Source organism: Pan troglodytes, chromosome 11 (assembly GCF_028858775.2).
Source record: "Pan troglodytes isolate AG18354 chromosome 11, NHGRI_mPanTro3-v2.0_pri, whole genome shotgun sequence".
Taxonomy (NCBI): domain Eukaryota; kingdom Metazoa; phylum Chordata; class Mammalia; order Primates; family Hominidae; genus Pan; species Pan troglodytes.
In genome coordinates, this window is record NC_072409.2 from 2,170,671 (window position 1) to 2,196,711 (window position 26,041).

Consider the following 26,041-nt stretch of genomic DNA (forward strand, 5'->3'; position numbering starts at 1 on the left):
GGCAGGGTTAGCCCCCGCCCAGGTTGTATATTTTAGGGCAGGTGGCCTGGGCTTCCTGGATCAGGGCTGGTGGTGAGGCCGAGATGCTAAAGATCCTGCCTGCCCCGCCAGCTCACAGTCGGGGAAGCGAGGGCGGCATAGGGGGATGGGAGGGGCGGGCCGTCCGAGAGGGTTTCTCGGAGGCGGTGGCCTGTGCTGGGAGCGGTCTAGAAGCTAGGCGGTGACGCGGCCCACCCTAGTGGAGCCCCGCGAGGCCCGGAAGCACCGAACCCAGAGCTTTAGGGGCCTTGGGCCGCTTCAAGCTGCAGATGCTGGAGCGGAGCCTGCGGGAGGAAGAGCTGCGAGCACAGCACCAGGCCGCGCTGCTGCGCCTGCGAGAGATGGCGCTCCAGGAGAAAACGCTCGCGGAGCTGGCCTGGCTGGAGCATCGACGAGGGTGAGCGCATGCGCCTGGCGCCGGCCCCGCCCGCCCCGCCGTAGCCCCGCCCTGCCGTAGCCCCGCCCCCTCCCTGCCTCGTCCGGGTCCCGCCCGTGGCCCCGACAGCGTTTTGAGAAACAAAAGGTACTGGTCCAAACAGTAATAGGTGTTTGCTGAAACTTAGATAAGGCAGTAAAGTACTCAATACACAAATAAAAAAATACCCCCATCGTTCCAAAGGTGACCTCTGAGATCATCTTTGTGCATACTTTGTTTTTTTGTTTTGTTTTGTTTTGAGACCGAGTTTCGCTCTTGTTGCCCAGGCTGGAGTGTAGTGGCGCGTGGCGCGATCTAGGCTCACTGCAACCTCCGCCTCCCGGGTTCAAGGGATTCTCCTGCCTCAGCCTCCCGAGTAGCTGGGACTACAGGCGTGCGCCACCACGCCCAGCTAATTTTGTATTTTTAGTAGAGACGGGGTTTCTCCATGTTGGTCAGGCTGGTCTCGAACTCCCTACCTCAGGTGATCCGCCCGCCTCGGCCTCTCAAAGTGCCGGGATTACAGGCGTAAGCCACCACGCCCAGTGCGGATACTGTTTTGGGGAGAAACACACATGGCTATTTCAACTTGCAAATGGGCGGTACGTGCTGTTTTGTAACTTGCGTTTTCAATTTAAATGTCAGGAAAACCTTTCTGTGTAGCTACGTAACCGCTATAACACACAGGGCGCACCGGCGTAGAGACAGGGCTGTTAACTCCCTTCGCTTGTCCCGGATCTCCGGGCCTCTAGGTTGTCTCCAACATTTTGCCATTATTAATGAAGATAGAGAGATCATTTCCTTAAGGTAAAACTTTAGAAATGGAATGACTGGGTCAGTGAGAATGCATTTGGAAGCCGCTTGATACTGCCACATTGGTCTCCAGAAAGGTGATTCCAGTTAACATCCTCACCCGGTGTCTGAGCGGGCCAGACTGAGGGTGTTTATTCCATGATGGGTAGCGGGGTGGATGTGGGTGACCCCCACCTCCCTCCCCAGAGGACCCACTGGCCTGGGCTGGGTCTTCAGGGTGGCAGGGGCGGCTCTCGGCCAGCCTTTGTCTCTTTAGACCCAAAAGTCCAAAAGTGGCTGTGAGGGGTGGAAGAGTGACAGCCTGGGTTGGGCCATCTGGCCACCCCAAGGCTTCCAAGCCTGTCCACGCATGGCTGCGTCCTCCCTCGTGCCCGCACCTTGGGAGGGCATTCCAGGTTGATGTGGTCGACCAGGGCTGGCTGTGTCTGTGACTTTCTATATCCACTTGCACGGGCTGTCAACATTGGCAGTGATGTTGCCACCTCCCCCCAGGTGCCTGGACAGCAAGAGGGACAGAGATGTGCTGGCCGCACTGGTTGAGAAGCAGCAGCAAACCCTCAGCAGATTCGAGAAGGAGCAGGTGGGGCCAGCACAGGCCTGGTGGGTCGGGGTGGGCGGTTCACAGAGGCAGTCGTGTCATCTTCTTGCCTGGAATCTGAACATTCCCCAGCAACAGAGCTAAAGAATTCCCAAGCCCTTGCCACCCTCCAGGGCCATACAGGACCCCGCAGTATAGAAGGAGTGTCCACGGCCCAAGAGGGCATCACAGCCAGGGTGGAGCGTGGTCCTGTACACAAGGAGTGTCTGCGGCCTTCCGGGGGCCTCGCGGCCAGAGTGGAGGGTGGCCCTGTGGCCCTGGCTCCAGGCCAGGCTCAGTCTTTTGCTGGATGTCACCTTGAGCAAGTGGCTTTGTCTCTTGGAGCCTGTTTCCTCCTCGGAACCGGAGAATAATTGTGGTCTCTGTAAAGCAGGGGGTTGGGAGAGTTTAGTGCAGCCAGTACTTACCCGGGTGGACGTGTGCCATGTACGACCTCAGAGGACTTTCCCAGCTGCTCCGAGCCCAGTTCCCTCATCTGAAAAATGGGGAGAAGCCTGATGTGCGCATGCATGGGGACTGGGAGGGTGGTGCAGGTGAATCCCCAGCCGTGCCTGGCAGGGAGGGGTCTCCATCCGTGGCTGCTCCTGCCTTCCTGCCATCGTTGTCACCAGGGGCTGGAGGAAGCAGGCCCCCAGGGAAAGTCGGTGCTGGGGGCACATGTGGAGGCGGGGAAAGCTGCCAGAGTCAGGGCTTTGCCTGCGGCAGAGAGCAAGGCTGAGGGGCAAGCCTGAGAGCCAGGACGAGGACCCTTGCCGGCCCCCACCCAGGTCACAGGCTCAAGGGCTCCTCACAGGTCGCGGCCGCTGTGCCCGCATCCTCACTTCAGTGCCCCCATGCTGTGGGGCAGAGGCTGGCGCTAACACCCTTGGTACAGATAAAAGAACCTGGCTGGGCGAGGCAGTTCATCCGTAATTCCAGCACTTTGGGAGGCCAAGGTGGGAGGATCGCTTGAGCCCAGGAATGTGAGACAGGCCTGGGCAACATAGCAAGACCCCGTCTCTATGAAAAATAAATCTGCCACTATAGGTGGCCAATGCCTATAGTCCCAGCTATTTGGTGGACTGAGATGGGAGGATTGCTTGAGCTTGGGAGGTCAAGGCTGCAGTGAGCTGAGATTGCACCACTGCACTCCAGCCTGGGCAACAGAGTGAGACCTTGTTTCAAAAAAAAAAAAGGTGAGCTGGGGTGGGGGACTACTTTGCCCAGGACCCTCTGCTGGGAAATGGGGTCAGTGCAGGACCTTATATTGACTGGAAAGCCCCGGGATCCCCATCCCTGCCCTGGATGCCCTGTACATACTACGACCTGGGATGTCAGGCATGGGGCATTCCAGGCAAGGGAGCTGGGGGCGGAGACCCAGGCCACAGACCCATGCACGGGTCCTCTTGGATATGGAGAAACAGGAAAAGGCAGGCACCACAGAGAACAACGTGAGCCGGGGAAACAAAAGGGGCTTAGAAGGGGTCTGCTTGTCACACGGCAACGACAGGGCCTGGCAGAACAGGCGCTGCCCAGGGAGCCCAGGCGGGAGGAGCTGGAGCTGGCCGGGGCCAGGGACTCCCAGCCACAGCCAGGCTGCGTGTCGTAGACAGAGATGCCGTGGTGGAGGTGGGGTCTGGGACCCCCTAGTGGGGCCATGGACCAGACACCCGCTTGGCAGAGCCTCGGTTTCCCGTCTCACCAGTGAAGCTGCTGTCTCCCAGGGCAAGTGTGCAACGGCCCGGGCCTGGGCTCCGTGCAAGGTGGTTCCGAGGGTGCGTCCACCAGGGACGTTGTGGGGAACAGAGAGAACAGTTGTAAAGGAGTGACGGGGTGGGGGCAGTGCCTGGAGCCTGCAGAGAGGGAGGGCGAGGCCCAGACAGCCTGTGCCAGCCCTGCGTGGGCCCTGGGGAATGAGTACCTGCCTCCCTCCTGCCACCCGCAGCTGCCTCCTCCACCAAGCCCAGGGAAGCCCAAGGCCATGGGGGTATCCTAGGCCCGGCAGGAGGGGCGGGCAAAGGCCAATTGGAGGGAAAGGGAGGCCTCCCAGTGCGAGGGCCACGGCGTCCCCCCAGACACCCCTTCCCTTTTGTTGGCCTTTTCCCCTGCTGGCTCCGGGGTTATGCTGACATCTGCTTCTTTTGCCTGCTCAGAGGGAAATCCAATACCTGAGACACACGCAGCTCTTCAGGCACCGAGACAGGAAGCTGCTTCTGCAGCATCAGAGGGACGTTGTCTCCATGCCGGGGCCTGTGGACACCCTCCCCATTCCGGGGCCCACGGATGTCGTCCCAGTGCACGAGCTGCAGGCCCGGGCCAAGCTGCAGCAGGTGGGTGCTCTCGCCTGGGCTGGGACTCAGTTGCAGAAATGCTGTCCCCTGGCCGCTTCCCGTGATCATGCAAGTCCCTTGTAAAAATGCCTGTGGGCCGGGCGCGGTGGCTCACGCCTGTAATCCCAGCAGTTTGGGAGGCCGAGGCGGGCGGATCACGAGGTCAAGAGATGGAGACCATCCTGGCTAACACAGTGAAACCCCGTCTCTACTAAAAATACAAAAAATTATCCGGGCAAGGTGGTGGGCGCCTGTGGTCCCAGCTACTCGGGAGGCTGAGGCAGGAGAATGGCATGAACCCCAGGGGGCAGAGTCTGCAGTGAGCCGAGATCGTGCCACTGCACTCCAGCCTGGGCGACAGGGAGACTTCGTCTCAAAAAGAAAAAAAAAAGCCTGTGGCCCCAGGCAGACTTGCTGGGGGGTGGGGTGGGGCAGATGGAGGGAGGGAGGGGACACTGCTGGGGGGCTGAGGAGGCTTCCTGGATGGGGTGGTCCTGGCCAGGCCCTAGAGCAGAGCCAGACTTCAGGTGGGGGCAGCAGTGGATGGGGTGGGGAGGATAAGCAGGACTGGGGATCTCATGGGACCCAGGCAGGAAGGAGAGTGTGGCTGGGAGCTCCTTGGGGAGGCCAGCCCCTCGGGGACCCCAAGCAGCAGCTGCATCCTTGGAGGGAGGCTCCTGTCCCCCATGTCCACCGGCAGACGGAGTGAGGACGCTGTGTGGACAAGGGGTGGGGGACTGTCCCCAGGCAAGCTATGTGCCTTCCCCACCTGCGCGTCTCCTCTGTAAGGCAGGGAGGGCAGCAGGCTCACCTGGAGGGTGGGGATGAGGATTGAATGATCTGAGCTCTCTGAAGCACCTGCTCCAGGCTGGGCTGCAGGAGAGGGGACACCAGCAACCTGATTCCAGAGCTGGGCATGGGGGTCTCTGGCCAGCCTTGGGAAAAACTCCTCATTCTGGGCCTCCCATCCATACCTCTCAGTGGGGGTGCAGGACCCCTGCTCAAATGAGAGCTCCTGTCTCAGCCTGGCACCCAGTGGGGAGCAAGCAGCCCCGGCACTGCCCCAGCCCTGCCACAGCCACAGCCACGTGAAGCCACCAGCTTTTCTGAGGAGGAAATGGGCAGAGGCGGCCTTGCCAGGCTCTCCTGCACCATTTCTTACAGGGTTCCAGCCCCAAAGTCAAGGCCGCCTGGGAGGGAGGCTCAGAGACAAGCCAGCAGCCAGAGGCCTCCCTGTGTCCCCTGACCCCGTGCAGGCCCAGCAGCTCCACCAGCCATCGCCCCCAGGGCAGCCCCGCAAGCTCAAAGGCCACGCGGTGAGTTGGTTGGTCTTAGGGGGTCAGGGGTCGGGGTCTGGACGCTGATGTTCCCCTGAGAAGCCTTTTCTGCCCCGGGCGGCCGGTGCTCCCTCAGCCCCATCCCCACCTGTGCTTGGGAGGACGGAAGGGAGTGGGCACTGAGGGCACTGAGGGGGGCCTGCTGGCCCAGTGGATCTGGGCAGAAGCTGGAGCAGCCCAGGACCCATGGGAGGAGCCCCAGGAGCTGGCTGCACCTTCCTGGCTCTGCGGCGGCCAGAGTGTGGCCATAGGGAGGGTCCCCTCTCAGTCTGTTTCCTCCCCTGGGAAATAGGGACGGGGTCTCCCCCCCACAGCTGCTGCAGGACGCAGTGGGGCACAGCCGGTGGACGAGCCTGGCTCAGGGGCCGGGGTGGCACGTGTAGCCCTGGGCATCCCCTCCCAGGGTGGCTGGGGGCTGTTCTGCCGGCCGGTGGCAGCTCAACCTTCTCTGAGGCTTGGCCGTATGGCCGTTGGCTTTGGTTTGCAACAAAAGCACCTCATTAAAGGGCACCAGGGCTCTGCCTGGACTGTCCCCATGGAGCAGGGGAGGGGGTGCGATGACCAGGGTCACCTGCCCGAGAGCCTGGCTGCTGCCCGAGAGCCTGGCCATGGGAGGAGCAGCTGTTTTTCCCATCAAGAGCCTCCCGGCTTCCTGATGCTGGGAACAGCTCTTCTTTCCGGGCTCAAAATGGCCCTGGAGGGCCGAGGAGGCCTTCTCTCCCTTGAGCTCAGGCCCCCAGGGCCGGCAGCCCTCAAGACTCTATCACAGAACCCCTCGAAGCAGCAAGCGGTGGGCAGCGCAGACCCGGGGGAGCAGCCTTTGGAGGCCCCTGTCTGCCTGGGGGAGCGTCCTGAGGCTCTTTCCCAGCCCAGAGGGGCCTCTGCAGTGAGGGGAGTTGCTGGCCACTCAGGCTCGGCCATTGGCTCCGTGGCTCCTCCTGAAGCTTTCAAATAAACCTGGGCACAGACTGATCTGTCATTCACATTGCAACCAGTTGCCAGTCCCAGGAATCTCTGAAGAGGCTTCCAGGCCAAATACCGCCCCTTGGTCCCCCAGGGTTTGCTTATAGGGCTGGAGGGGAGGGGCCGGTACATGTATGGTTGCAGACCTGGACCCCAGCGTGGGTGTCAGCCCACCCTCCTGGCGGAGGGGTACACCCTATGCTCGGCTTGTCACACCAGCGATGTGTAGCACTGTCCACAGCTAGAAAATAGAGAAAAGTGAGGTATTCACAAAGAAAACTTCGGCTCCCTGGGACCCTACCCACGAGAAGCTCACCTATGGTGTTTTGCTGGGGGTCCTGCCACACGGGAGCAGGTGCGCTTCCCTCCTTCATTGGGCCGTTCGAGAGAAGCTCAGCTGTGAGCTGGGCGCCTTGGGGTCGGGGTGTGTCTATGAGCACCCCACGGGAGTGAGGAAGAAGCTGGACAGAGCAGATGGAGCTGCTGTGGGGTCCTGGCCTGAGACGCCGCGTGCCGAGGAGGGAGTAGGGGAGGGGAATGAATCCTTTAGGACATGGGGGTTCCTGTTCCCATTTTTATTCAGCCTGTTCTGTTTCTGGGGCGGCTCTAAGAGCACAGTGCCTTGGTCTGCTTTGTGGGCTGAGTGCCGGGCCCTGGAGGCACTGCCCTGTCTCCCTCCAGAGCCTGCGTGGGGCACACACTGGCGTCAAGGTGCCCTCCCATTGCTGCCCCAGCGAGAGTGCGGGCTGCAGCCCCTCAGCTGCATCTACCTTGGGATACAGGGTTTCCAGGCCCTTAGGGCCACCCTCCTCTCAACCTCCTGCTCACCCTGGACCATCTGTGAATCCGGGGGGAAATGCTCAGGGGCACCCTTGGGTGGAGGCAACAAGCTGTGCCCAGATGTGGCAGGTGCCCGGGGGAGAAAGGGAGGCAGACGACGTGTCGCCGGGCAGGCACCTGAGACAGCAGGAGTTTTCTTGCCACCCCAGCAGTGTGACCCAGGCAGAGTCAGATGGGGGGGTGCCTGGAGGTCAGTGCAGGCCTGGGGTGGCACCGTGCTTCTCGGGGGCCCAGCATGTGCACCTGGGAGGGACAGTCCATCTCCAGGCAGAATTCTCAAGGGGCCACACGCTGGGGAGACACAGGCCTCTCCCACCCACCTTGCCTGGGTGAGGGGGTCACAGTCCCGTCTTCTGCTTGGCCACTGACCACAGCCACCCCTGGATGTGACATGAGGTTGTTCCCAGGGAGAGGGTGCTGGTGGAGGTTGTGGCCAGGGCTGGACACCTGGGAAGGGGCAGCCGGGCGGGCGGTCACCTCCACTCTGCATGGCCGTGCAGCCCTCCCACTGAGCAGCCGGATATGACGCCGCCCCAGACAACCTCCGATGCAGATGGTCACCAGCAGCCTTCGAGGCCAGCGTGGGGCGAGGACACACACGACCCCCAGGGCCCGCTGGTGGAGAGTGGCAGCCATGTCAGTCAAGGTAATGAGCAGCCGCGGCGACCGCCCAGGGTCAGACGGATGCTCATTCAGTGGGCCCTGGGCAGTGTGGGGTGGCATTAGGCCCAGGGTCAGGTAGGCCTGTGTTCTGGCCTGCTGTGCCCCGCCTGTGACCGGGCCACCCCGGCCTCCCTGTTTCTGCATCTCAGCGCAGCAGAGCACACAGTGGGTTTGCCAGCAGGCGGGCCACCCCGTGCACTGGCAGCCAGCATTCCCAAGATACAGATCGAGGGGTGTGCCAGCCGGGAAACCACTCAGACAGGTTCTGTCTGGGAAGGGCTTCTCATGGGGCAGCTGCTCAGAGCCCCTGGGCCACGTGCAGCCCTCAGACTGTTGCCAGGCAGGTCCCAGAAACACAGGCCCACAGAGAGCCCCTGGCCAGGGCAGAAGGAGGATTCGGCAGGGCCTGCCCTGCGCTTGTCTCAGAGGCTGCTTTTCCCAGGCTGGGGCTGAGCAGACCCTCGGGCCTCCAGGCAGGGGACATGGCAGGGCAGATTGCTGGATGTGGCCCCAGGCCGTCCCTGTCTCCCTTGAGGTTAGCTTGTCTCTCCCCATCCCCCACCCCCTGGCAGCTCCATTCTGCCCCTGCCTCCTTCCTTCCCTTCCTGGTCTCAGTCTGTGGTTGCCGCTGGTGACTCCTGGGACTGTGTCTTTCAGAGCCTGGGGAGCAGCCTCGGGCCCCTCTGCTGGGCCTGCAGCACGTGAGCCCCCCGGACGGACAGCGGCTGGGCCCAGCCTTTCCCGTACGCACACTCCCTGGAAGCCATTTCCCCAGCACCGCCTGTTTCAGGGACCACCCCCCCCCAACATTCTGCCAATCTGTGACTTGATCTTCATCTTGGTACCCTCCCCCCCAACATTCTGCCAATCTGTGACTTGATCTTCATCTTGGTTGGGGCCCCTTGGTTCCTGTGGCCGGTCCTTGGTTCCTGCAGTGGGTCCCTGTTTGTCCCTGCCTGTCCCCATCTGTCCCTGTCCGCCCCCGTCTGTCCCCATCCACCCCAGTCTGTCCCCATCTGTCCCCATCCATCCTGGTCTATCCCTGGCCCTTGGTGCCCTCCCTGCAGGGCCCTGTGCCATGTCCACTCCCGTCTCACCCCCCAGGCCAAGGAGGCGGAGGGGCGCCTCCCCACAGCTCAGTGCAGGTCTCAGGAGGTGAAGGAGCCACCCCCAGGTAAGCACCCTGGAAACACCGCGTGGGCCTCCACGGCGCCAGACACTTCCCCCACATCCAGCAGAGCCTGTCCAAGGCTGGAGCTCAGCCACTGGACAAGGACGGAAAGCAAAGAAGATGGGCCCTGGTGGCCCCCCACCCTGGCCTCGGACCCCTTCACTGCAAGAAGAGTGGCCGGCTCCATCTCCTACCGGAGGTGATGCAGCGGCTCTTCTGGAGAAATTAAAAGTCATAACTGGCTGGGATTGTTTTAGTCGCAACTTCGTTCATCTGGGGCAGATTTTTAAGCGTTTGGAAGCCAGCACTACCTGAGCGTCTTCAGCTGATGGAGGTTTCTGCACCGATTACATTTTTCTCTTTCTGAACCTTACACTTGGCCGGGGGCCCCCCCGAGAGCCAAGTCCCCAATTTGCAGGTTGGGCGGGAGCAGATGCACTCACAGTGTCAGGGAACCCTGGTGGTGCATCTGGTAGCCGCCGGCTGAAGAGTGGGGGGTTGTGTGCCCTGCAATGCCACCTCAGAGCTCCCTGACCAGCCCTGGGTGCCGAATTCAGAAGGCCCCCACCCAGTGTCCATCCTCGGAAGCAGGGAGACTATGCCACCCAAGGGTCTGCCGGACTGGGGGTCCCTGCCGTTGGGGCCAGGGAGAGCAAACCTCAGGACAGATGGATTGAGACGGAAAGAGGTCAGAAGCACTTGTGGGGCTGACCAGGAGAGCGTGGCTGGTGGGGCTCCCTGGAGAGGCCAGTGACACTGGGAGGCGGAGTGAATACAGAGCGCTTTCCCTCTGTGTCCCGCGTCACCCCCGGGCCTGCGCTGTTCAGGCTTCTGCGGCCACCGTGAAGCTTGCTCAGCCTGAAGCCTCCCTCGCCGCATGGCCACGTGTACCAGCTGTCACCGTTCGGGGGGCCAGCCAGGCACCTGCACCCACCATGGGTCCTCGTTGCCTCTGGAGGTGGATTCGCTCGTTATGCCTACGCAGCAGAGGAGGAGCCTGAGGCCTGACTTATGTTCTCACGTGGTCTAGGGTTCACCCTGAGTCTGCCTGACTGCGGTGCTGGCCGCTCTCTGATCAAAAGACTGCGCTTGCAGGGGCTCCCTGGGTGACGCCCCATTGTGGTCACTGGGGTCACCCGGGGCCATGGACAAGAGGGCAGGTGTTCCCATTGATGGAGCTTCCCCCTCCTTGGGCTTTAGCCAAACAGCTCTGGTTCCCTTAGCCAGGTGGCCTTGGCCCTCAGAGTCCCCTGACCCCACAGAACGAAAGTCTAGGGAGATGGAGGCGCAATGTTGGGGGGGCCTGGTGCTCCTGGGGAGGGCTCTGCGGTGGCCCCACCCATCCCTTTGTCCCCCTTTGTGATCCCCGGCGGTGCACTGGTGGCCTTGCTGTGTCCGAGGCCTGCCCCCCACCGGCCCTCTGCACCACCCCTGCCTCACACCAGTGTCTGTCGGACGGCACCAAGGGGGAAGAACAAGCTCTGGCAAAGGGTTTCCCCCAAGGGAGGGAAAGAGGCCTCTAAATTATTATTATTATTATTATTATTATTATTATTATTATTATTATTATTTTGAGACAAAGTCTCACTCTCTCCCCAGCTGGAGTACAGTAGCGTGATCTTGGCTCACAGAAACCTCCGCCTCCCGGGTTCAAGCAATTCTTTTGCCTCAGCCTCCTGAGTAGCTGGAATTATAGGCCCCCGCCACCATGCCCGCCTAATTTTTGTATTTTTAGTAGAGACGGGGTTTCACTACATTGGCCAGTCTGGTCTCGAACTCCTGACCTTGTGATCCGCCCGCCTCAGCCTCCCAAAGTGCTGGGATTATAGGCGTGAGCCACCGCGCCCAGCCGGCCTCTGAATTCTAAACAAATTTTCTCTAAACTTTTGGCTGGGACTTTGATCACTAACTGTCCAATAACAGGATCATTTTAGGAGCAAACTACCATGTATGTTGTCCGCCCTCATACTAACCAAGCACTGCAGAAAGGTGTACACCACTTTGAATTTTAAGATTTGTTTTATGTGGCTTCGGAATTCCTGGGAGCTGCTCCTGCTCCCTGCCTCTGTCCCCACCAGCGCTGACAGTCCCTTTGCCCTCCAGGAGACCCTCAGACCAAGCCCGGCCCTTCCTTAGCAAGGAAGCCCCGGGCTCCAACAGACAGCCATGTGGGGAGCTTCGGGGAACGCAGCCGACGCTCCTGGGGCAGAGAAGGTCCTTGTGGCCCCCAAGAAGCCAGCGTGAGTCGGGTGTGGCCGTGCCCTTCCTGTGGGCTGTGTGGGGCCCGGCCTTGCTGTGTGGCCCTGAGGGGTCTCCTGGTCCATCCCATGGGTGCCCCAGGGCCCTTCCCAGCAGATGCCTTCAGTTCTGAGGTTTGCCAGTTCTCTGGGTCTCACCCTAAGACTCAACACCTGGGCAGAAAAACAGACTTTTTTTCCATGGTGGCAGGGCCCAATGGGAGGAGGGGAATCTGGCAAGTGGGGGTCTCCACAGCCCTCTTTTGGGTGGTCTTTGTTCCTTAACCGTGGTCACTGAAAGCACAGGGGCTCCATCCAGCTACGGGAGGTGGACAGAGACAGAGGCCACACCCCAACAGTGTCATTTCTGCAACGTGTCTCCAGCAGGTGGCTGAGGACAGCATGAGCGAAGAGGGCTTGGAATTGGGGCTGGATTTTGCTGAGAGCCCCGTGGAGGAGTCCCAGGAAACCGAGAGCTGGCGATCGGGGGAGCAGAGGTGTGGGGCTGAGCTCCCTGGAGCAGGGGTGGAGCGTGAGGCACGGAGACGGGTTCAGCCGGCACCCCCTGTCCCCCTGCTCTGGGGACCCTCACTCTCTCCTGGCACACCTGTGCTGCCGGGGCACAGCCCTGCACCCACCCTGAGCCCTCCCGGGTCTGACCCACTTTTGGAAATAAAAATGTCACCCATGAATCAGCCCAAGGTCAGCAGAGCCGCTTCGAACCCCCTGGGAGTGGCAGCCCCACCCCCCTCTCTGCCACCTGATCCAGTGGGATTGAGACTGGATGCCCCCAAAGACAAGCCCTCGGGGAGCCCTTGCCCTCAGGGTCACTCAGGTGGTGGCAGAGGACTGGCTGGGATGTTTTTCGAGTGTGAGCTGTGGACTGAGCCCGGTGGGGTCCCTGACAGTGGGCCCTGGGGAAGAGGCCAGGAGGACCATGATCCCCACAGGGTTCTCCACGAATGTGCTTGCAGGACGGAGGCCTGTCAGCAGGAGGTCCCCGGCGTCTCCTCCACCTGGCTGGAGGCTGCCCAGGCCGCTGCCTCCCCAGGTAATGCCCCAGCCCCCAGCCCCTCCTTCAGCCATCGAGTCCCCACTAAGGGTCCCCCAAGGCCATTTCTACATCAGAGCCAGCTTCTCCCCACAATACGCAGCCCCTGCCTTCCCCACTGCCTAGCTGGGGGGCTCTGCCCACACACCTCCCCATCACAGGGTTGCCAGGGGAGGTGAGTGACGGTCAGGGATCCTCTGTCTGGATCCACCCACATCCCTAATGAAAATAAAACAAGGCAGAGCCAACCAGTCAGTCCTTGAACCACAGCTGCGGTGCTATGAGGCCGGGTGCCCGAGGCTCGGCAAGGCCCCTGGACATGACTCATTGCGTGTGGGTGGGGGTGGGCATGGTGAACCCCTGGGTTGGAATCACAAGGGTGGACCACGCTGGCACCCTTGACGCTTTTCCTGCCTCTGTTCAGGGTGTTTCTCTGTTCTGACCTCCTGGCTTTGGGGGTCGTGGGATATGCATGGGGTCCAGGGTGCAGAGGGTGACCACTGTTGATTGTCCCCTCTCTTAGCAGCTCCTGTGGTCCCTGAGGAGGCGGCGCCCCCAATCCTGCACCAGGGCAGTCCCCTTCTACCCACCACCTCCTCCTGCGGTCCAGGCTCTGAGTCTGCTTCTGGAACCTGCTGGGGGCCTTCGGAAGAAGCCACGGTGTCATCCCACACCTCCCCAGCAGCTTCTGTGAGCAGCCTGTCCTGTCCCTCTCTCTGGGAGTTCCAGAAAGCAGCGGCTACCCTGATCCAGCTTTCTGGGAGCTCCAGCTCTCTTCCCGGCTTGGAAGCTGAAGACTCCCCAGATGAAGGTTTCAGCTGGCCTGGAGAGCTCTCTGCCCGGCACTCCTCGGAGGAAGCTGGCCTACCTTTGTCCTGGCGGTCAAACCAGGGTGAGCCTCGGCCAGGCAGTGCTCCTGGGGGTGGAGGACAGGTGACCTGGCAGAGGCCCCAGGGCCGCAGGGCCGGCCCCCTGCGTGGCTCCTCCTTGGACACGGCCGTGGCAGAAGGTTCAGCGCCGGAGCAAAGCCCAAAGGCAGGCTGGCTACTGCCTTTCCCAGACATCCCCTCTCCAAGGTCAGGGTCAGAGCTGTCAGAGGCCTCCAGCAAAGTTTGGGAGGAGGACTGCGAGGAGGACCTGCCAGAACCCTGTACCGGGGCCGAGCCAGCCTCGGGGAGCTCCCTGCCTGCAGGTGGCTCACTGGGCCTTGGAAGCGGCATGGAGCCCCAGGTGGTTCTTCCGTCCCCATGGCCTGGGGAGGTGGGGGAAGCTTCTGGGACCAGCGAGAGCCTGAAAGGGGGTGTCAGAAGCGGCATGGAGCCCCAGGTGGTTCTTCCGTCCTCATGGCCTGGGGAGGGGCGGGAAGCTTCTGGGACCAGCAAGAGCCTGACGGGGGTGTCAGACACAGGAGAAGCCCTCCAGGCACCCCCTGAGGCCGCCGGTGTGGTGTTCCCGCCCCAAATCTCTTCTGCCGGTGACTTGGACTCACTGCTGGTCTTTCCTTCGGGGACTTCTTTGAGTGAAGGGGCAGATTTCGGCAAAGGAGGAGAGACTTCTGGCTACCAGGAGGGAACCCAGGATGCTGACCCGAGTCCATCCATCAAGAGCAAACTCCCGCACCTCATGCCAGAGCCCGAGACCCCGGTGACCCTGCAGGCTCCTCCTGGGGACCCAGGCAGGCTGGCACCTCCAGTAGCTGAGAGCCGGGCGCCTGGGCCTGGTGGGAATGGGGCCCCCACTGTCCTGGAGGAAGCCTGTCCCCCACTTGCCGGTGACGTCTTGACTGAGATCCTGTCTCCCGTGGACGAGTTGCTGTCCTACGGCAGTGCCGACCTCCCGTCCTCCATCCACAGGGAGGCCCCCCTACCCCCACCTCCTCCCACTCCCCAAGCACAGAGTGATGGTGAAGACACCAACCCATGCTCGGATGCCTTCCCTTCCCCGCCCTCGGGGCCCCTCGAGGAGGACACCGCCATCACCACCCAGGATTTGTCCTCCTTGTCTGAGGAGAGTCTGCCGGAGGGACTGTTTCCTGGGCCCCAGGGGTTGGCGGGAACCCAGTAGTCGGGGCTCTGCCCAGGGGTGGCTGGTCCGGGTGGAAGCGTTGACCAGTTGGGTAGATGCAGTTCTGCAGCAGGGGATGAGGCTGGAGGCAGCCAGTGGCCTGAACCTGTCAGCTGGCCAGGGCACTCGTCGTGTGAGGGGTCAGGCAGTGCCCCTGGAGGGCTCCCAGGGCCATCAGTGCAGCCCCCAGCTCCATCCAGAGTGGCCTCTGTGGCCAGGGAAGGTCTGTCAGGGCTGTTGGCAGCTGGTGACGTGGACGTGATGATCGGCGGACTGGGCTCCTGTTTTGGGCACAGGGTTCTGGGCTGATGTGGCCTTTGAGGAGGTCTTGGGCAGTCGGGGAGAGCCCTGGGAAGGAGCACAGAGCTCTGGGCGTGCAGAGAGCCGGTGGGGGGGGGGGGGGGGGGCGGGCGGGGCAGCTCTTAGTGGGTCTGGATGAGCTCCTGGACACTGCTTCACCTGCGGCGGGGTCCCTGGGCAGCCGAGCCTGCTTGGCCAAGACCCCCACCAGGGGCCGAGACCCCAAAGAAATGCTGGGTAAGAACAGGAAGGCAGCCACACCCCCACAGGCAGCCACACCTCCATGTCCCTGGTTGGCAGCCCCGGCAGCCTCTCTCCCAGGCCAAGTGCCCTTGGCCGCCAGTGGAAAGTCTGGGTCCCTTGAGCATGCTGGTGAGGACGTTGAGGGAGGCCTGAGCCGCCAGGTAGAGGACCCACCCAGGCCCGAGGGCTCACTGGGCAGAAAGCCACTCCTGGAGACAGACTCAGGCCGCTGTACCCATCTCCCAGGTGTGGAGAGAGACCAGGCAGTGGACTTGGTCTCCACGCGGCTCACCAGGAGGGTCCTGCGTGACTCCTTAGCAGCTCTCTCCACACAGGCCCCCAGGTGCAGCCCCTAGGGAGTGTTTTCTGGAACTACAGAGATGCACAGGCGTCCACAATGTCATTGTGAGCTGTGTGTGGCATACACATGCACACGTGGGAGTAAGAACCTAGAGGCCTGGACCTTCCCAGGGTGGACCGGGTGGGCGGCCGGCTCCGCAGGACGGTCACCTGAAGCCAGGCCCGGACTGCACACCTGCTTCTTCGCATCAAAGCCACGAAGAGGCGTCCAAGAAAAGGCGTTGCAGCCCAGAGGCAAGAACAGTCAGAGTCACCAAGAGCAGGAACGAGGACGGGGCGGAGCAGCGCCTATGCCAGGAAGGGGGTCATGGGGATCAGCGAAGGCCAAGAGAGGAAGAGAGAACATCTGGGGGAAAGAAGAGCTGGGGTGGGCCTGGCTGGTGCTGACTCACACCCCTGAGCCCTGCTTAGAAGTCAGGGGCATCTGCCTGCTTTGACTTTGGAGGCTCCCCCCCATACCCAAACTGCCAGCACATGACGTGCAGCTGGGTGGACTGGGCATGGGTGTCTCACACCTGAGCTGCACAGACCAGAGGAAGCCGCGGCTCAAGGGCCCAAGGTCATTTCCGCGCAGTCCGCACGGCCGGGGGCTTGTCCTCTGGGGATCAGTGGTCCAAGGTCTCTTCTGGAGCATGCTCAGGACTTGCTGTGCCTGGAAGGCCAGGGCAGCTGATTTCTCCTGGTGCCATGGACTTTTCTTTGCTTCCAGAGGATTCACTGGGACCCCTGTAATTTCTCTGGGACCCTTTTGAATCTGAGGGTCTCTTCTTGAATGTGGAGTTGATGAGCAGCGTGTTGGCCTTAGGGACATCTGTGTCCCAGCACTGATCCCTCCAGGATGTGGCTTCTCCTGTCCAGGGCCTCAGGCCTCCTCCACTTCAGAGAGGAGCATACTCCAGACTTTATGCATGCAGTCTGGTGGGAGGCATCACAAAGCTGGCCTGGCAAAGCCCTAAGATGCCAGGTCACAGGACACACGGAGCTGCCAGGGCCCTCTACCCCGTAGCTCTGGTGAGAGACCCCAGGCCCCTTAGAACCTCTTTGGGCCCCCTGCCGTGAGGCAAGAGCCCCTCTCCAGACACCCCTTGCCCGGGAGCAGCTGGACCCAGCCTGCCTTCTCCAGCCCCGGGGCGGCTGCTTAGCCCCAGGTGCCGTTAACAATGGCCGGCCTGTGTCCGGGTCCCCATTCACCATGTGCACAGGAAGCCCAGCTCGGGCCATGCATCTGATTTTGCGCCGGCTCCTGCCCAGCCCACCTGAGAATGCAGAGGTTTGGATCCAGTGGGGAATGTGTTCCTGCTCCGTGCTCTCGATTTCAGAACAAACTTTGAGCTGAGCTACAGCTTTCTCATTGATCCCCTTCTAGTCTTCTGAACAAATGAGTCTGTGATTTTTTATTTTTTTCCATTTATTGCTGACCCTTTTGGATTTATGAGGCCGTGTGAGAGGAATTATGTATCTCACACACACGCATCTGGCATGACGATAAATCTCCCCCACTGAAGCCCCGCAGATTTGCAGCGAATCGGATGGCTCCCAGGCTCGCTGCCACGTGGTTGGTGCTGACGTGTGGCGCGATGTGGTGGCGGCTGCAGTCACAGCTGGAACCAGCGTGACTTTCCCTGGGAGCCCAGCAGGTGCTTCGCGTCGCTGGCAGGTGGCAGGGTGCCCTTGAAGGGGGCTGGTCGTGAGGAACGAAGGAAAACCCAGGCCAGGGCTTCCGAGGACAGCGGCCCTGGAGGGGGCCGGAGCCGTCAGGTTACTCTGAGCACCGGAGAAAAAGCCGCTCCACCAGAGGTGTAAACGCATTTAATCTCCCAACAGGACATATACAGAGCGGAGGGCTTTGGCATTCAGATATATTGACCGGGCAAGATGGTAATCCAAGGTTCCTCCCCTTCAAGGTCTCCTGCTGTACTTGCCTGGGCTCTGATCTGTCGTCACCGCTTGGGCCAATAAATCTTGATACCAGCCTCCAGAGGAGTCATTATCTTTCATAGAAAATGATTATTTCTCAGTTAAACCCTACATTTAATTTTCCCGTGATCTGTCTCTTTCAGCTTCCCTGCTTAACGGTTCCCTCCTGCATAAAATGCCCGTGAACGTGTCCGCAGTGCTCCGAGTCCCAAATCATCAGACAAACTTTATGAGTCCCTTTGATTCCCTGCCCTGCGTGGCCATCACGGCCACCCTCATAAAACACACATGAAGGCCGGGGGCCCTTTATGAAAGGTGGCGGCCGCACACACTCCTGGGAAGCACAGCCTCCAGGTACCCAGGGCGCTGGGAGAGCTCACTCACTGCCCAGGCGGAGCAGGGTCCCTGCGGGTCATTTTCTCTGTCCCCAGGGTCGAGCTTGGCCCGTTCATGCCCAGCAAAGCCAGGCTCACAAGCCGTCCTTTTCCCAGCTCCCCAGGCAGCTTTGGGGTCCTGGAAGAGTGTTGGCAGGTCCCACAGCCATCCCACGGTGCCCTGTCCCCGCATGGCAGCATCAGAGCTGGGAGCGGAGGATGGGATCACACACACCCCCTGGCCCTGGCCCTGCCCCGGGGCTCCCGGTCGCCCTTCTCCTGCCCTCCACTCACCATGTCCATCAGGCTGTAGCCGATACAGCACCAACCACACTGGTGCTGGGAGCCAGCTGGGGCTCTGAGGCTGCCTGGGCCCTGCTCCACCTCTCCCTAGGGGTCTGGCAGGAGCCCCTGCCCCCAGACGTGCCTCCATGTCCACAGTCCCTGGAGGGTGGCCACCCACCTCCTCATGGTGTCCTAGTGAGGACATGAAGAATTGTTCCCTCAGGCACTGTCCCGGGCACGTCGCCAGTGCTCAGGGGCTGGCACAGGTGTGCAGAATTTTTCCTCAGAAGTTTTCCCAAAATGGGTGGTGGTCGTTAAGCAGCTGAGCCCTCCATGCCAAACTCCTGCTAAAGGGGGAGACGTGGACAGCAGGGCAAGTCCTGGAGCCGGGGCCATTGAAATCCATTGGGCCTCATCTCTGCTCTCCCCATGTGGAAAGGGAGGCGGCTCAGAGCTGGGTTCTGTCTTTGTCTCCAACGCAAGCATCGGAGTGGGCCCTCCTGGGTTCTGGGAGGCACGTGGGCCTGAGGCCCTCCTCTCTGTCACATACATGCCATGTGCCCTTCACCTCACACAGTAGTCAGCCCTCTGAGCCTCAGTTTCTCCCTCTGTAAAACAGGAATATCAATACCTGTTCCACGATGGGCAGGCCTGTGCAAACCTGCCCCAAAGATGGAGGAGGCTGAGAGGCAGAAGAAAGAGGCTGACAAGTCCAGTTTCTCAGGAAGAAACATTTAGTAGGGACTTACAAATGGAAGCCACATCTATGTCTCTGGAGGCACCGACAGACGGGATCCCGCCACCACCCCCAGGCCCAGGGCTTATCTGCCATAGGGGAGGCTGGTTTAGAAGGAACGTGCAGAAACCTGAAGCAGATAGCATCAAGGCTTTGTGCCCTAAGGGTGGGATTTACGGCAAGTACCTGCTCTACACAGGGAACAACAGATCAACTGGAAATCTTGGAGGCCTTCCCGGAATCAGGCTCATCAGGATCCAACACAGCAGATTAGGTCCAAGATGCTGCTGCCTCAGCCTGCACAGTGCCTTATCTCATCAGGTCTGAGATGTGATCTCCCCGCATTTTGATCTCTTTGAAGCCAGAGCTGTCTCTGTCAGGGCATCTGAAAATGGCCACTGGCCGCGTGTTTTCTCGCTCCGCGGCACGCACGCTAACCGCGCCTGCAGTCACCTGGCCTTTGCCACAGCGACGTGCGATGCCTCTCCTGCAGGTGGGGGGGGGCAGATTTCACGCAGGCTTTGGGCAGGATCTGGCTCAGCACAGACAGCTCTTACCTAGACTCCGAGATTCAATCCTAACCCCTTCCCCTCCCCCGCCCTGCCTTAGATGGGAGAAACTCTGGTTGTTTTGGGGTGTGGCCTCTAAGTGCTGGGCTAAGCTTGGTCCCAGGGGTGGCTCCGTTTCACCGAGCAGGTTTGGGGTGAGGTGTTGCCCCGATGTTCCGAATGTGCCCCTCCAGTTGGGCTCATGACGTCCTCTGTCTCAGCCAGATCAGCCTCCTTTCCTCCACTCCTTGTTCCCCTGCCACCTCGCTGCTGCTCCTTCTGGAGGCCTGGGGCTCAGCGTGTGGCCCTCCCCTCTGTCCCACAGCCTCCCCGGGGGACCTCAAGCAGCCTCAAGCTCTGAGCTCCAGACTCGACTCCCACTTCTAAACCCTGACCTGACACCTCCCTTAGAGGTTGAAAAGGCTGCTCAGATGTAACAGGTCCAAAGCAAACTGATGGCATCCTCCCCAGCATAGCTCTCCCATCTCGCCGCTGCAGGATTTAGTCTCAGCCGTAAGCAACCCCATTCCTCTGGTTGCTTTGGCCCAAACTCTGCGAATGTGACACCCTCTGCCTCCACCCAGACTCAGCCGACCCCTCCACCAGCACTGCCTCTCACCCCTCCCCGGAGTCCCTCCAGCTTGTGGAAGGAGGTGGCGGCCCCTCCCAGGTCCCCTGCTTCCCCTCCTGCCCCTCCTACTCTGCAACTGGAAGGGCAGAGCTGCATCCTTGCATCGATCCTTCCGTGGCCACCCCCCCATTCAGCATCAAAGTCTGAGTCTGCGGCCCAGGTTGTGAGGCCCCCTGGGTCTCGCTCGGGCTCTCAGCTTTTCTTCCCTCCCACGCTTCCCCCAGCTTGCTCCGCTCCCACCAGGTCCGGCTCCTTGCTGTTCCTCCAGCGTGCTCAGCACCCTTCTGCCCCAGGGCCTTTGCATGTGTGCCTCCTCCCTCACCTCCTTCTCCATTCGGGTCACCTTCTCAAAGACCTCCCCACCCTCCTCTGTACGGCAGCCCTGCTGGCACCTGCTTCCGTGTCCGGCTTCATTGCTTTTCATAGCACGCGGTGGCTGCTTTACGCGTTGGTTTGTTTTGGGTCTGCCCAAATGCAGGCCAGGGACACTGGGGGCTCGGTTTTGTTCTTGATTTGTCTCCAGGGCTTGGCACAGAGCAGAAGCCAGGAAACGTGGGTGATGGAAGGAAACGTGAACGGGGAGACGCAGGACGTGAGGAAAAGGGAGCAGACGCCTTGGCCAGGGGCCCTCTGGGGAGAATCCTCTCATCTGGGGTTAACCATTGTTAGCAGCAAAACCTTTTAAACAAAATCTTACACAGAACCCCACAATACAGTTATCTATTTATTTTGAGACAAGGTCTCGCTCTGTCATCCAGGCTGGAGTGCAGTGGCAGAGTCACGGCTCACTGCAGCCTCAAGCTCCCAGGCTCAAGCCATCCTCCACCTTAGCCCCTCAAGTAGCTGGGACTACAGGTGTGCACCACCATGCCCGGCTTTTTTCTTTTTTTTAAGAGATGGGCTCTCGCTATGTTGCCCAGGCTCGCCCACTCCCTTGTTTTGTTTTGGTCACACAGTTCAGAGAAAATCTTGACATGTGTAAAAATTAGGAATAGGAACAACAACAACAAAAAATCAGGTATCCTGTTCAATGAAGCAAAAAAGTCATATGATTTCATTTCCAAATCGTGAAGCTGCATTCGACTGGAACATCCTAAAAGGTAGCACACAACACATCTGACTTTGAGTGGATGTTTTTTGCTGCATTTTCTAAGCGTTCCAAGATCATATTAAAAAGTCGAGGCTGGCTTGCAGACCCTCTGAAGCCCCAGGTGGGGTTGCCAAGTAAAAGAACCCCGGAATAGTTTTTTACGTCTAAGAATGTCTTGTTAAATTTGTATTTCAGGCATGGCACAGACCTAGGCTGAAAAACCGACTCACTGTTTGTCTGAAATTCACGTTGAACCTGGCGTCGTGCACTTCCATTTGCTAAATGTGGCCACCTGGCCCTGTTCAGGGAAGGGGTTTGGGGAACGCGCGGCGGGGTGGGGCGGGGCCTGGGCGGAGCCTGCCACGCCTGGGCGGGGAGATGGCGCCATCAGACTCTTGGGGGCGGGGCTGCCACGCATGGGCGGGGGCGGGGAGAGAGGGCGGGGTCAGACGTGCGGGGGCGGGGCGGAACAGGACTGGGCGCGCGGGGGCGGGGCCGGGCGCGCCGGCGCACGTGACGGTGGTTGCCAGGGTGAAAGTTCAGCGCGCCGGCGGCACTTCCAACATGGCGGCGGCCGGGGCGGCGGTGGCGCGCAGCCCGGGAATCGGAGCGGGACCTGCGCTGAGAGCCCGGCGCTCGCCCCCGCCGCGGGCCGCACGGCTGCCGCGGCTGCTAGTGCTGCTAGCGGCGGCGGCGGTGGGGCCGGGCGCGGGCGGTGCGGCGCGGCTGTACCGCGCGGGCGAGGACGCCGTGTGGGTGCTGGACAGCGGCAGCGTGCGCGGGGCCACCGCCAACAGCTCGGCCGCGTGGCTCGTGCAGTTCTACTCGTCGTGGTGTGGCCACTGCATCGGCTACGCGCCCACCTGGCGGGCCCTGGCTGGGGATGTGCGAGGTGAGGCGCGCCACCGCGCGGGGACCCCCGACCCCCGGGACCGCGGCCTTCCGGGACCCCTTGCGACCGCCCCAGAAGACGGGTCCCGGGGCCCCTCCCCCGTATTTCTTTCCTTACCGCAGAGCCAGCTCCTGCCCCACAGAGGCACCCGACTCGGACCAACCCTGGCCTTTCCAGGGGCAGGGGACTAAGCCAGCTGCTCCCCATGTCTCCCCCAGTTAATCCCCGTTAGATCCTGACGAGTTGTGCTGTCTCAAGTCAAAATGAAACCATTCTCCCGCAGCCCTCACCGCACACTTGGGGATAGGGAAGCCCTCCCGTATCCCAGCTCTCAAAATACCTATGTTTTGAGCCCCAAGAACTTCATTGACCTTCCAGGCCTCCTACCCTAGCTGTTTCCTAGCGTCCACACACCCCATCCTCAGTGCCCAGAATTCCTGTTCTCTGAGGATCCCTCATTCCTATTCCACACTCGTAGCCACCCCATTCCCTTTGAACCTTCATCATTAACTTTCTGGTTCGGATCGCTGGCCATATAGTGGGTGCTCAAAGTGAACCCACAACTTAGAAATCCAAATACTCTGGAGACTTCTCTGTAATACCCCAAAACAACCTATAAAGCAATTTTTTTTAACTCTACAAAGCATTTCATTGGTGGGCTCCTTGATCACAGATGCACAGCCTTTGAGAAATCTTTCACCAAACTGCTGGTAGTGTTCCGCACTTTATTGTTTAGTGCTTTCATCTGGTCGCACGTTGTTAACCAGTCACGAAGTTACTCGCCTGCTCTACAGGTCAGAGTTGGCGTGGGAGGGGGCATTCACAACACCCCTCCCTTAAAATGGTATTTAAATCACTGAAGTAGGAGGTCCTCCCGACCCAGTGAGGTTTGGCAGGACTTCCTGTGTTGTGCTAACCTCAAATTACATGTTTCAGTGGGCAAGATCTGTAACAAATTGCTACTCTTTCTTCCTGCACCTTTGTTTTTATGCCTTACACCCAATCCTGCTGTATTTTTCTCATCGCAAACAGATTTGTAAAGAAACTTTTTTTCAAGTCTAAGTAGGGCTTTTGTATGTTACTGTAAATGGTTATCTTTAAAATGCATTCTCCTCTTAGAGAGCTGGGGCCTTTTGATTCTAATGGATTCCTCCTCTTTGATCTCATGTTTTCTTATGTCCCTGTTGACCTGACTCAGAACTGAGGTCAGAGACTGGAAGAGATGGACAGAAAAACTGTTCAGTGGGGTTTTTAGACACTGCTTTTAGGAAAACAAACAAGTAATTCAATCACGTAGGGAACCCTTCAGTTCTTGTGTGTTATTCAGTGGCAGAAGCAGATATGTTCATTAAAATGCAGGTGGCCCTGGCAGGACTTGGTCAGTTTTTTTGTGGGTTTTGGTTTTGATTTTTTTTTTTTTTTCAGTTGAGTTGCTGAAGTCTAAAGATCGTACCAGATTCAAAGATTGCAAATTCTGTAACCGAAGCAGCACATAGGCAGCCTTGAGAACTGTCCCCAGAGCTCAGAAGAAAGGCCACTCCTGAGAGCCACACAGTAACGTCCATACCCAGTGGTGTGATGAACTCAACTCAGTAAGCCTCCTTTAGTGGGTCTGACTGTCTTCCCAGTCACGACAGGAAGAACAGGCTTGTGCCTGAGACTGAGACTGGAGGAGGATATGGCTGAAAGTGAAAGACAGCAGTGACCTGACCAGGCAGCAGGGGGAGGGCTTCAGGGAGCCCAGGCAGAGGGTCCTGTTGGCTAAAAAGCCAAACTATAAAATACTGAAAGAGGTTTGTTCTGAGCCAATAAGTGTAGTGGCCATGGCCCGGGGAACAGTGTCAAGAGGTCCTAAGAAAGTGTGCTCTAGGCAGTCACGTTAATTTGATTTTATACATTTTAGGGAGACAGAAGTTATAGGCAGAGAGACATAAATCAGTACATGTAAGGTATAGGAAGGGGTAGGTTTACAGATCATAGGTGGATTCTGACTGGCAATTGATTGAAAGAGTTAAGCTTTGTCTAAAGACTTGAAGTCAGCAAAGAGAAATGCTTGAGTTAAGCTAAAGGGGCTGTGGAGGCCAAGGTTAAGTAGATGAAGCCTCACAGGCAGCAGCCTTGGGGAGAATAGAGGGTAAATGTCTCTTTTCAGACCTGAATGCTGTCAGACTCGTTAAATGTCTGCTAGATCCAGGAAAGACCTAGAAAGGGAGGGAGATTCTCTACAGATGCAAATTTCCCTCACAAAAGACAGGTTTGCAGGACCATTTCAAATATGTCAGGGAAATAAATGTATTTGGGGGTGAAATATTTTGATTTCCTGCAGGGTGTGCTGTTTGTCATGCGGTGCTGTACCCGAGTCAGGCTGGAGTTTGGTGTCGTCGCTGCTGAGGCTGTGCTGTCTGTCTGTGATCTCTGTTTCATCACGCTGGCCAGCTCTGCCTAAACTCCAAAGGGAGGTGGTGTAACCAGGCGTGTCTGACCTCCCTTGCCGTCAGGGCCTGGAATTTCTTTCCTCAGGTTGCCCTGGGGTCTCCTTGGCCAAGAGGGGGTTCAGTTCAGTCAGTTAGGGGACTGAGGATTTTATTTTTGGTTTACAGTCCTGAGAGCCAAGCTGTGCCCATGAGGCTTGTGGGAGGTGGAGTCCGGGTAGAAAGGGATGAAAGGCCCTTGGCACTGAGGAGTCCCCGGAGCTGTTCTAAGGCTGGGACTCTCAAAGTAGGGCCACTTAGGGCCTTGTTAGAAATGCCTGCTTCTCCACAGCCCCAGCCCAGACCTGCCAGCTCAGAACTGTCTGCTTGGCGCCTGGCTCCCTGTCTGTCATCCCTGCGTGGAGCTGTCCCACAGGGATAGGGCGCCCATTGCCTGTGGCAGTGTAGGGGTCTGGCTGCATGCAGGCATTCCCGTTGTCAACATTCTCATGTTTTCTTATGTCCCTGTTGACCTGACTCAGATCAGTCACCTGTGGCCCTGATCAATCACCTGTGACTTAGGTCATCCTGCTGATCCCTTGGGGGCACACAGGCCATGGCTTGGGCCCCCACTTCTACCTAGAGTGTCCAGCCACCTTCTCCCACTGGTCCCCCTGGCCAGCACCCGCCACGCCCTGCGTTCTCCATGCCTGTGGCTGCTGGAGAGGATGGTTAGGTGCAGGCTCTGCTTCCCAGGAGCCTCCAGCTGGAAGGAGCAGGACAGGCCAGGGCACCTTTGTTTTCCTCAGAAATTTGGATTGAACTTTAGCTCTTGACTGGCTTTTTCAAGGTTGGGAAAATAAATGTTTTTTCTTATAAGAAGGTGGCTTAAGAAACAAAAGGTGTACTGTTTGGTGTGACCAAGTGTCATTCTAGTGTTTGTGGAGATTTGGCTTAAGCCTGTCACTTCTAAGTACTTTGCAGAACAAAACCTTGTTGGGTTCCTGAAGATCTGCCTGGCAGTGATGGTTGCTGGGTTTGTGATGGAAGATGAGGCACCAGGGCCTGGGGCTACACTTTGGCCCGTCTGACCGGTGAGATCTCCGAAATGCCTCTGCAGTCTTGAGTGGACAAGAGGGTGCACCCTAAAGGCAGGGCCTGTGTCCCCGTGCGCCCTCTGTGGCCCTGGTGCCTGTTCCCTCCCATCTCCTTCACTTGGTCAGCCTGAGAAAACGGCAGGCTGCCACCCACAACAGGCTGAGTCCTCCCAGACCTGCCCTCAGGAGGGCGGGAACGCTTATGTTGTAGATGATAGCACGTGAGGTTGCGTGGAACAGGCCGAGTCCTCCCACACCTGTCCTCAGGAGTGCGGGGGCGCTCATGTTGCAGGTGATAGCACGTGAGGTTGCGTGGGATAGTCACGGTCACGCAGCTGAGTGACAGGCCGGGATGGGTGTCCAGGTGTGGGTGACCTGGAGCCATGGCAGTTCATTCCTGTGTCTTTGTAGAGGACAGGTGGGGGTTGGGAGCTGGACACATCCGACATCTCCTGAAGGAAGGGTAGGGCATTCTGTGATTGCTGCCAGCTCCTCTGTCCCACTTGGTCTGGTTTCTTGTCTACTCGACTAGGCTGCAGGCTTCTTGGAGATGAATTAGAACTTGGTGTTCACCACAGGCTCATTGTCCGTTTACTGGAAAAAGAAACAATAAGGGCCAGAGGGAGGGGGACATGCAGGTGTCAGCGGGCATTTGGC

The 26,041-nt window shown here is 59.4% G+C and overlaps 3 protein-coding genes across 13 annotated transcripts in view; 2 read left to right on the forward strand and 1 right to left on the reverse strand.

Annotated features, from left to right (window-relative positions):
• CCDC187 (coiled-coil domain containing 187) overlaps positions 1 to 17,390 on the forward strand; it is a 53,034-nt gene extending 35,644 nt beyond the window's left edge. For 4 of the 10 annotated variants that reach the window (XM_063787161.1, XM_063787162.1, XM_063787167.1 and 1 more), the window contains exons 15-24: positions 303 to 436; positions 1,760 to 1,847; positions 3,998 to 4,174; positions 5,339 to 5,490; positions 7,815 to 7,960; positions 8,635 to 8,720; positions 9,082 to 9,151; positions 11,252 to 11,388; positions 11,770 to 12,436; positions 12,960 to 17,390. In XM_063787161.1, coding sequence (XP_063643231.1) covers positions 303 to 436; positions 1,760 to 1,847; positions 3,998 to 4,174; positions 5,339 to 5,490; positions 7,815 to 7,960; positions 8,635 to 8,720; positions 9,082 to 9,151; positions 11,252 to 11,388; positions 11,770 to 12,436; positions 12,960 to 14,500 — 3,198 coding nt within the window. In that variant the 3' untranslated portion in view covers positions 14,501 to 17,390. Of the gene's footprint in view, positions 1 to 302; positions 437 to 1,759; positions 1,848 to 3,997; positions 4,175 to 5,338; positions 5,491 to 7,814; positions 7,961 to 8,634; positions 8,721 to 9,081; positions 9,392 to 11,251; positions 11,389 to 11,769; positions 12,437 to 12,959 lie in introns of those variants that run through there. The other 6 variants (XM_063787168.1, XM_063787163.1, XM_063787164.1 and 3 more) reach the window with 6 other exon arrangements.
• On the reverse strand, positions 16,205 to 17,887 carry LOC129136006 (uncharacterized). Its single transcript, XM_054658638.1, has 3 exons — positions 17,794 to 17,887; positions 17,003 to 17,138; positions 16,205 to 16,709 (listed from the first exon to the last, which is right to left on the reverse strand). The coding sequence occupies exons 1-3, from the start codon at positions 17,885 to 17,887 to the stop codon at positions 16,205 to 16,207; spliced, it is 735 nt and encodes a 244-aa protein (XP_054514613.1).
• A 3,646-nt stretch (positions 17,888 to 21,533) lies between these two features.
• Positions 21,534 to 26,041, forward strand: part of QSOX2 (quiescin sulfhydryl oxidase 2) — a 38,975-nt gene continuing 34,467 nt past the window's right edge. For both annotated transcript variants that reach the window (XM_016962088.4, XM_016962089.4), the window contains exon 1: positions 21,534 to 21,876. In XM_016962088.4, the coding sequence (XP_016817577.3) occupies positions 21,549 to 21,876 (328 nt within the window). In that variant the 5' untranslated portion in view covers positions 21,534 to 21,548. The remainder of the gene's footprint in view (positions 21,877 to 26,041) is intronic.

Coding starts and splice junctions, on each gene's coding strand:
- LOC129136006 (XM_054658638.1), bottom strand. CDS start 17,887: ATGCGGGGACAGGGCACCGTGGGATGGCTGTGGGACCTGCCAACACTC. Junction 17,139..17,793: donor AGCTGGGAAAAGGACGGCTT/GTGAGCCTGGCT, acceptor GGCCCCCTCCAG/GGCCGCTGTCCTCGGAAGCC. Junction 16,710..17,002: donor AAGTCACGCTGGTTCCAGCT/GTGACTGCAGCC, acceptor TGAAATCGAGAG/CACGGAGCAGGAACACATTC.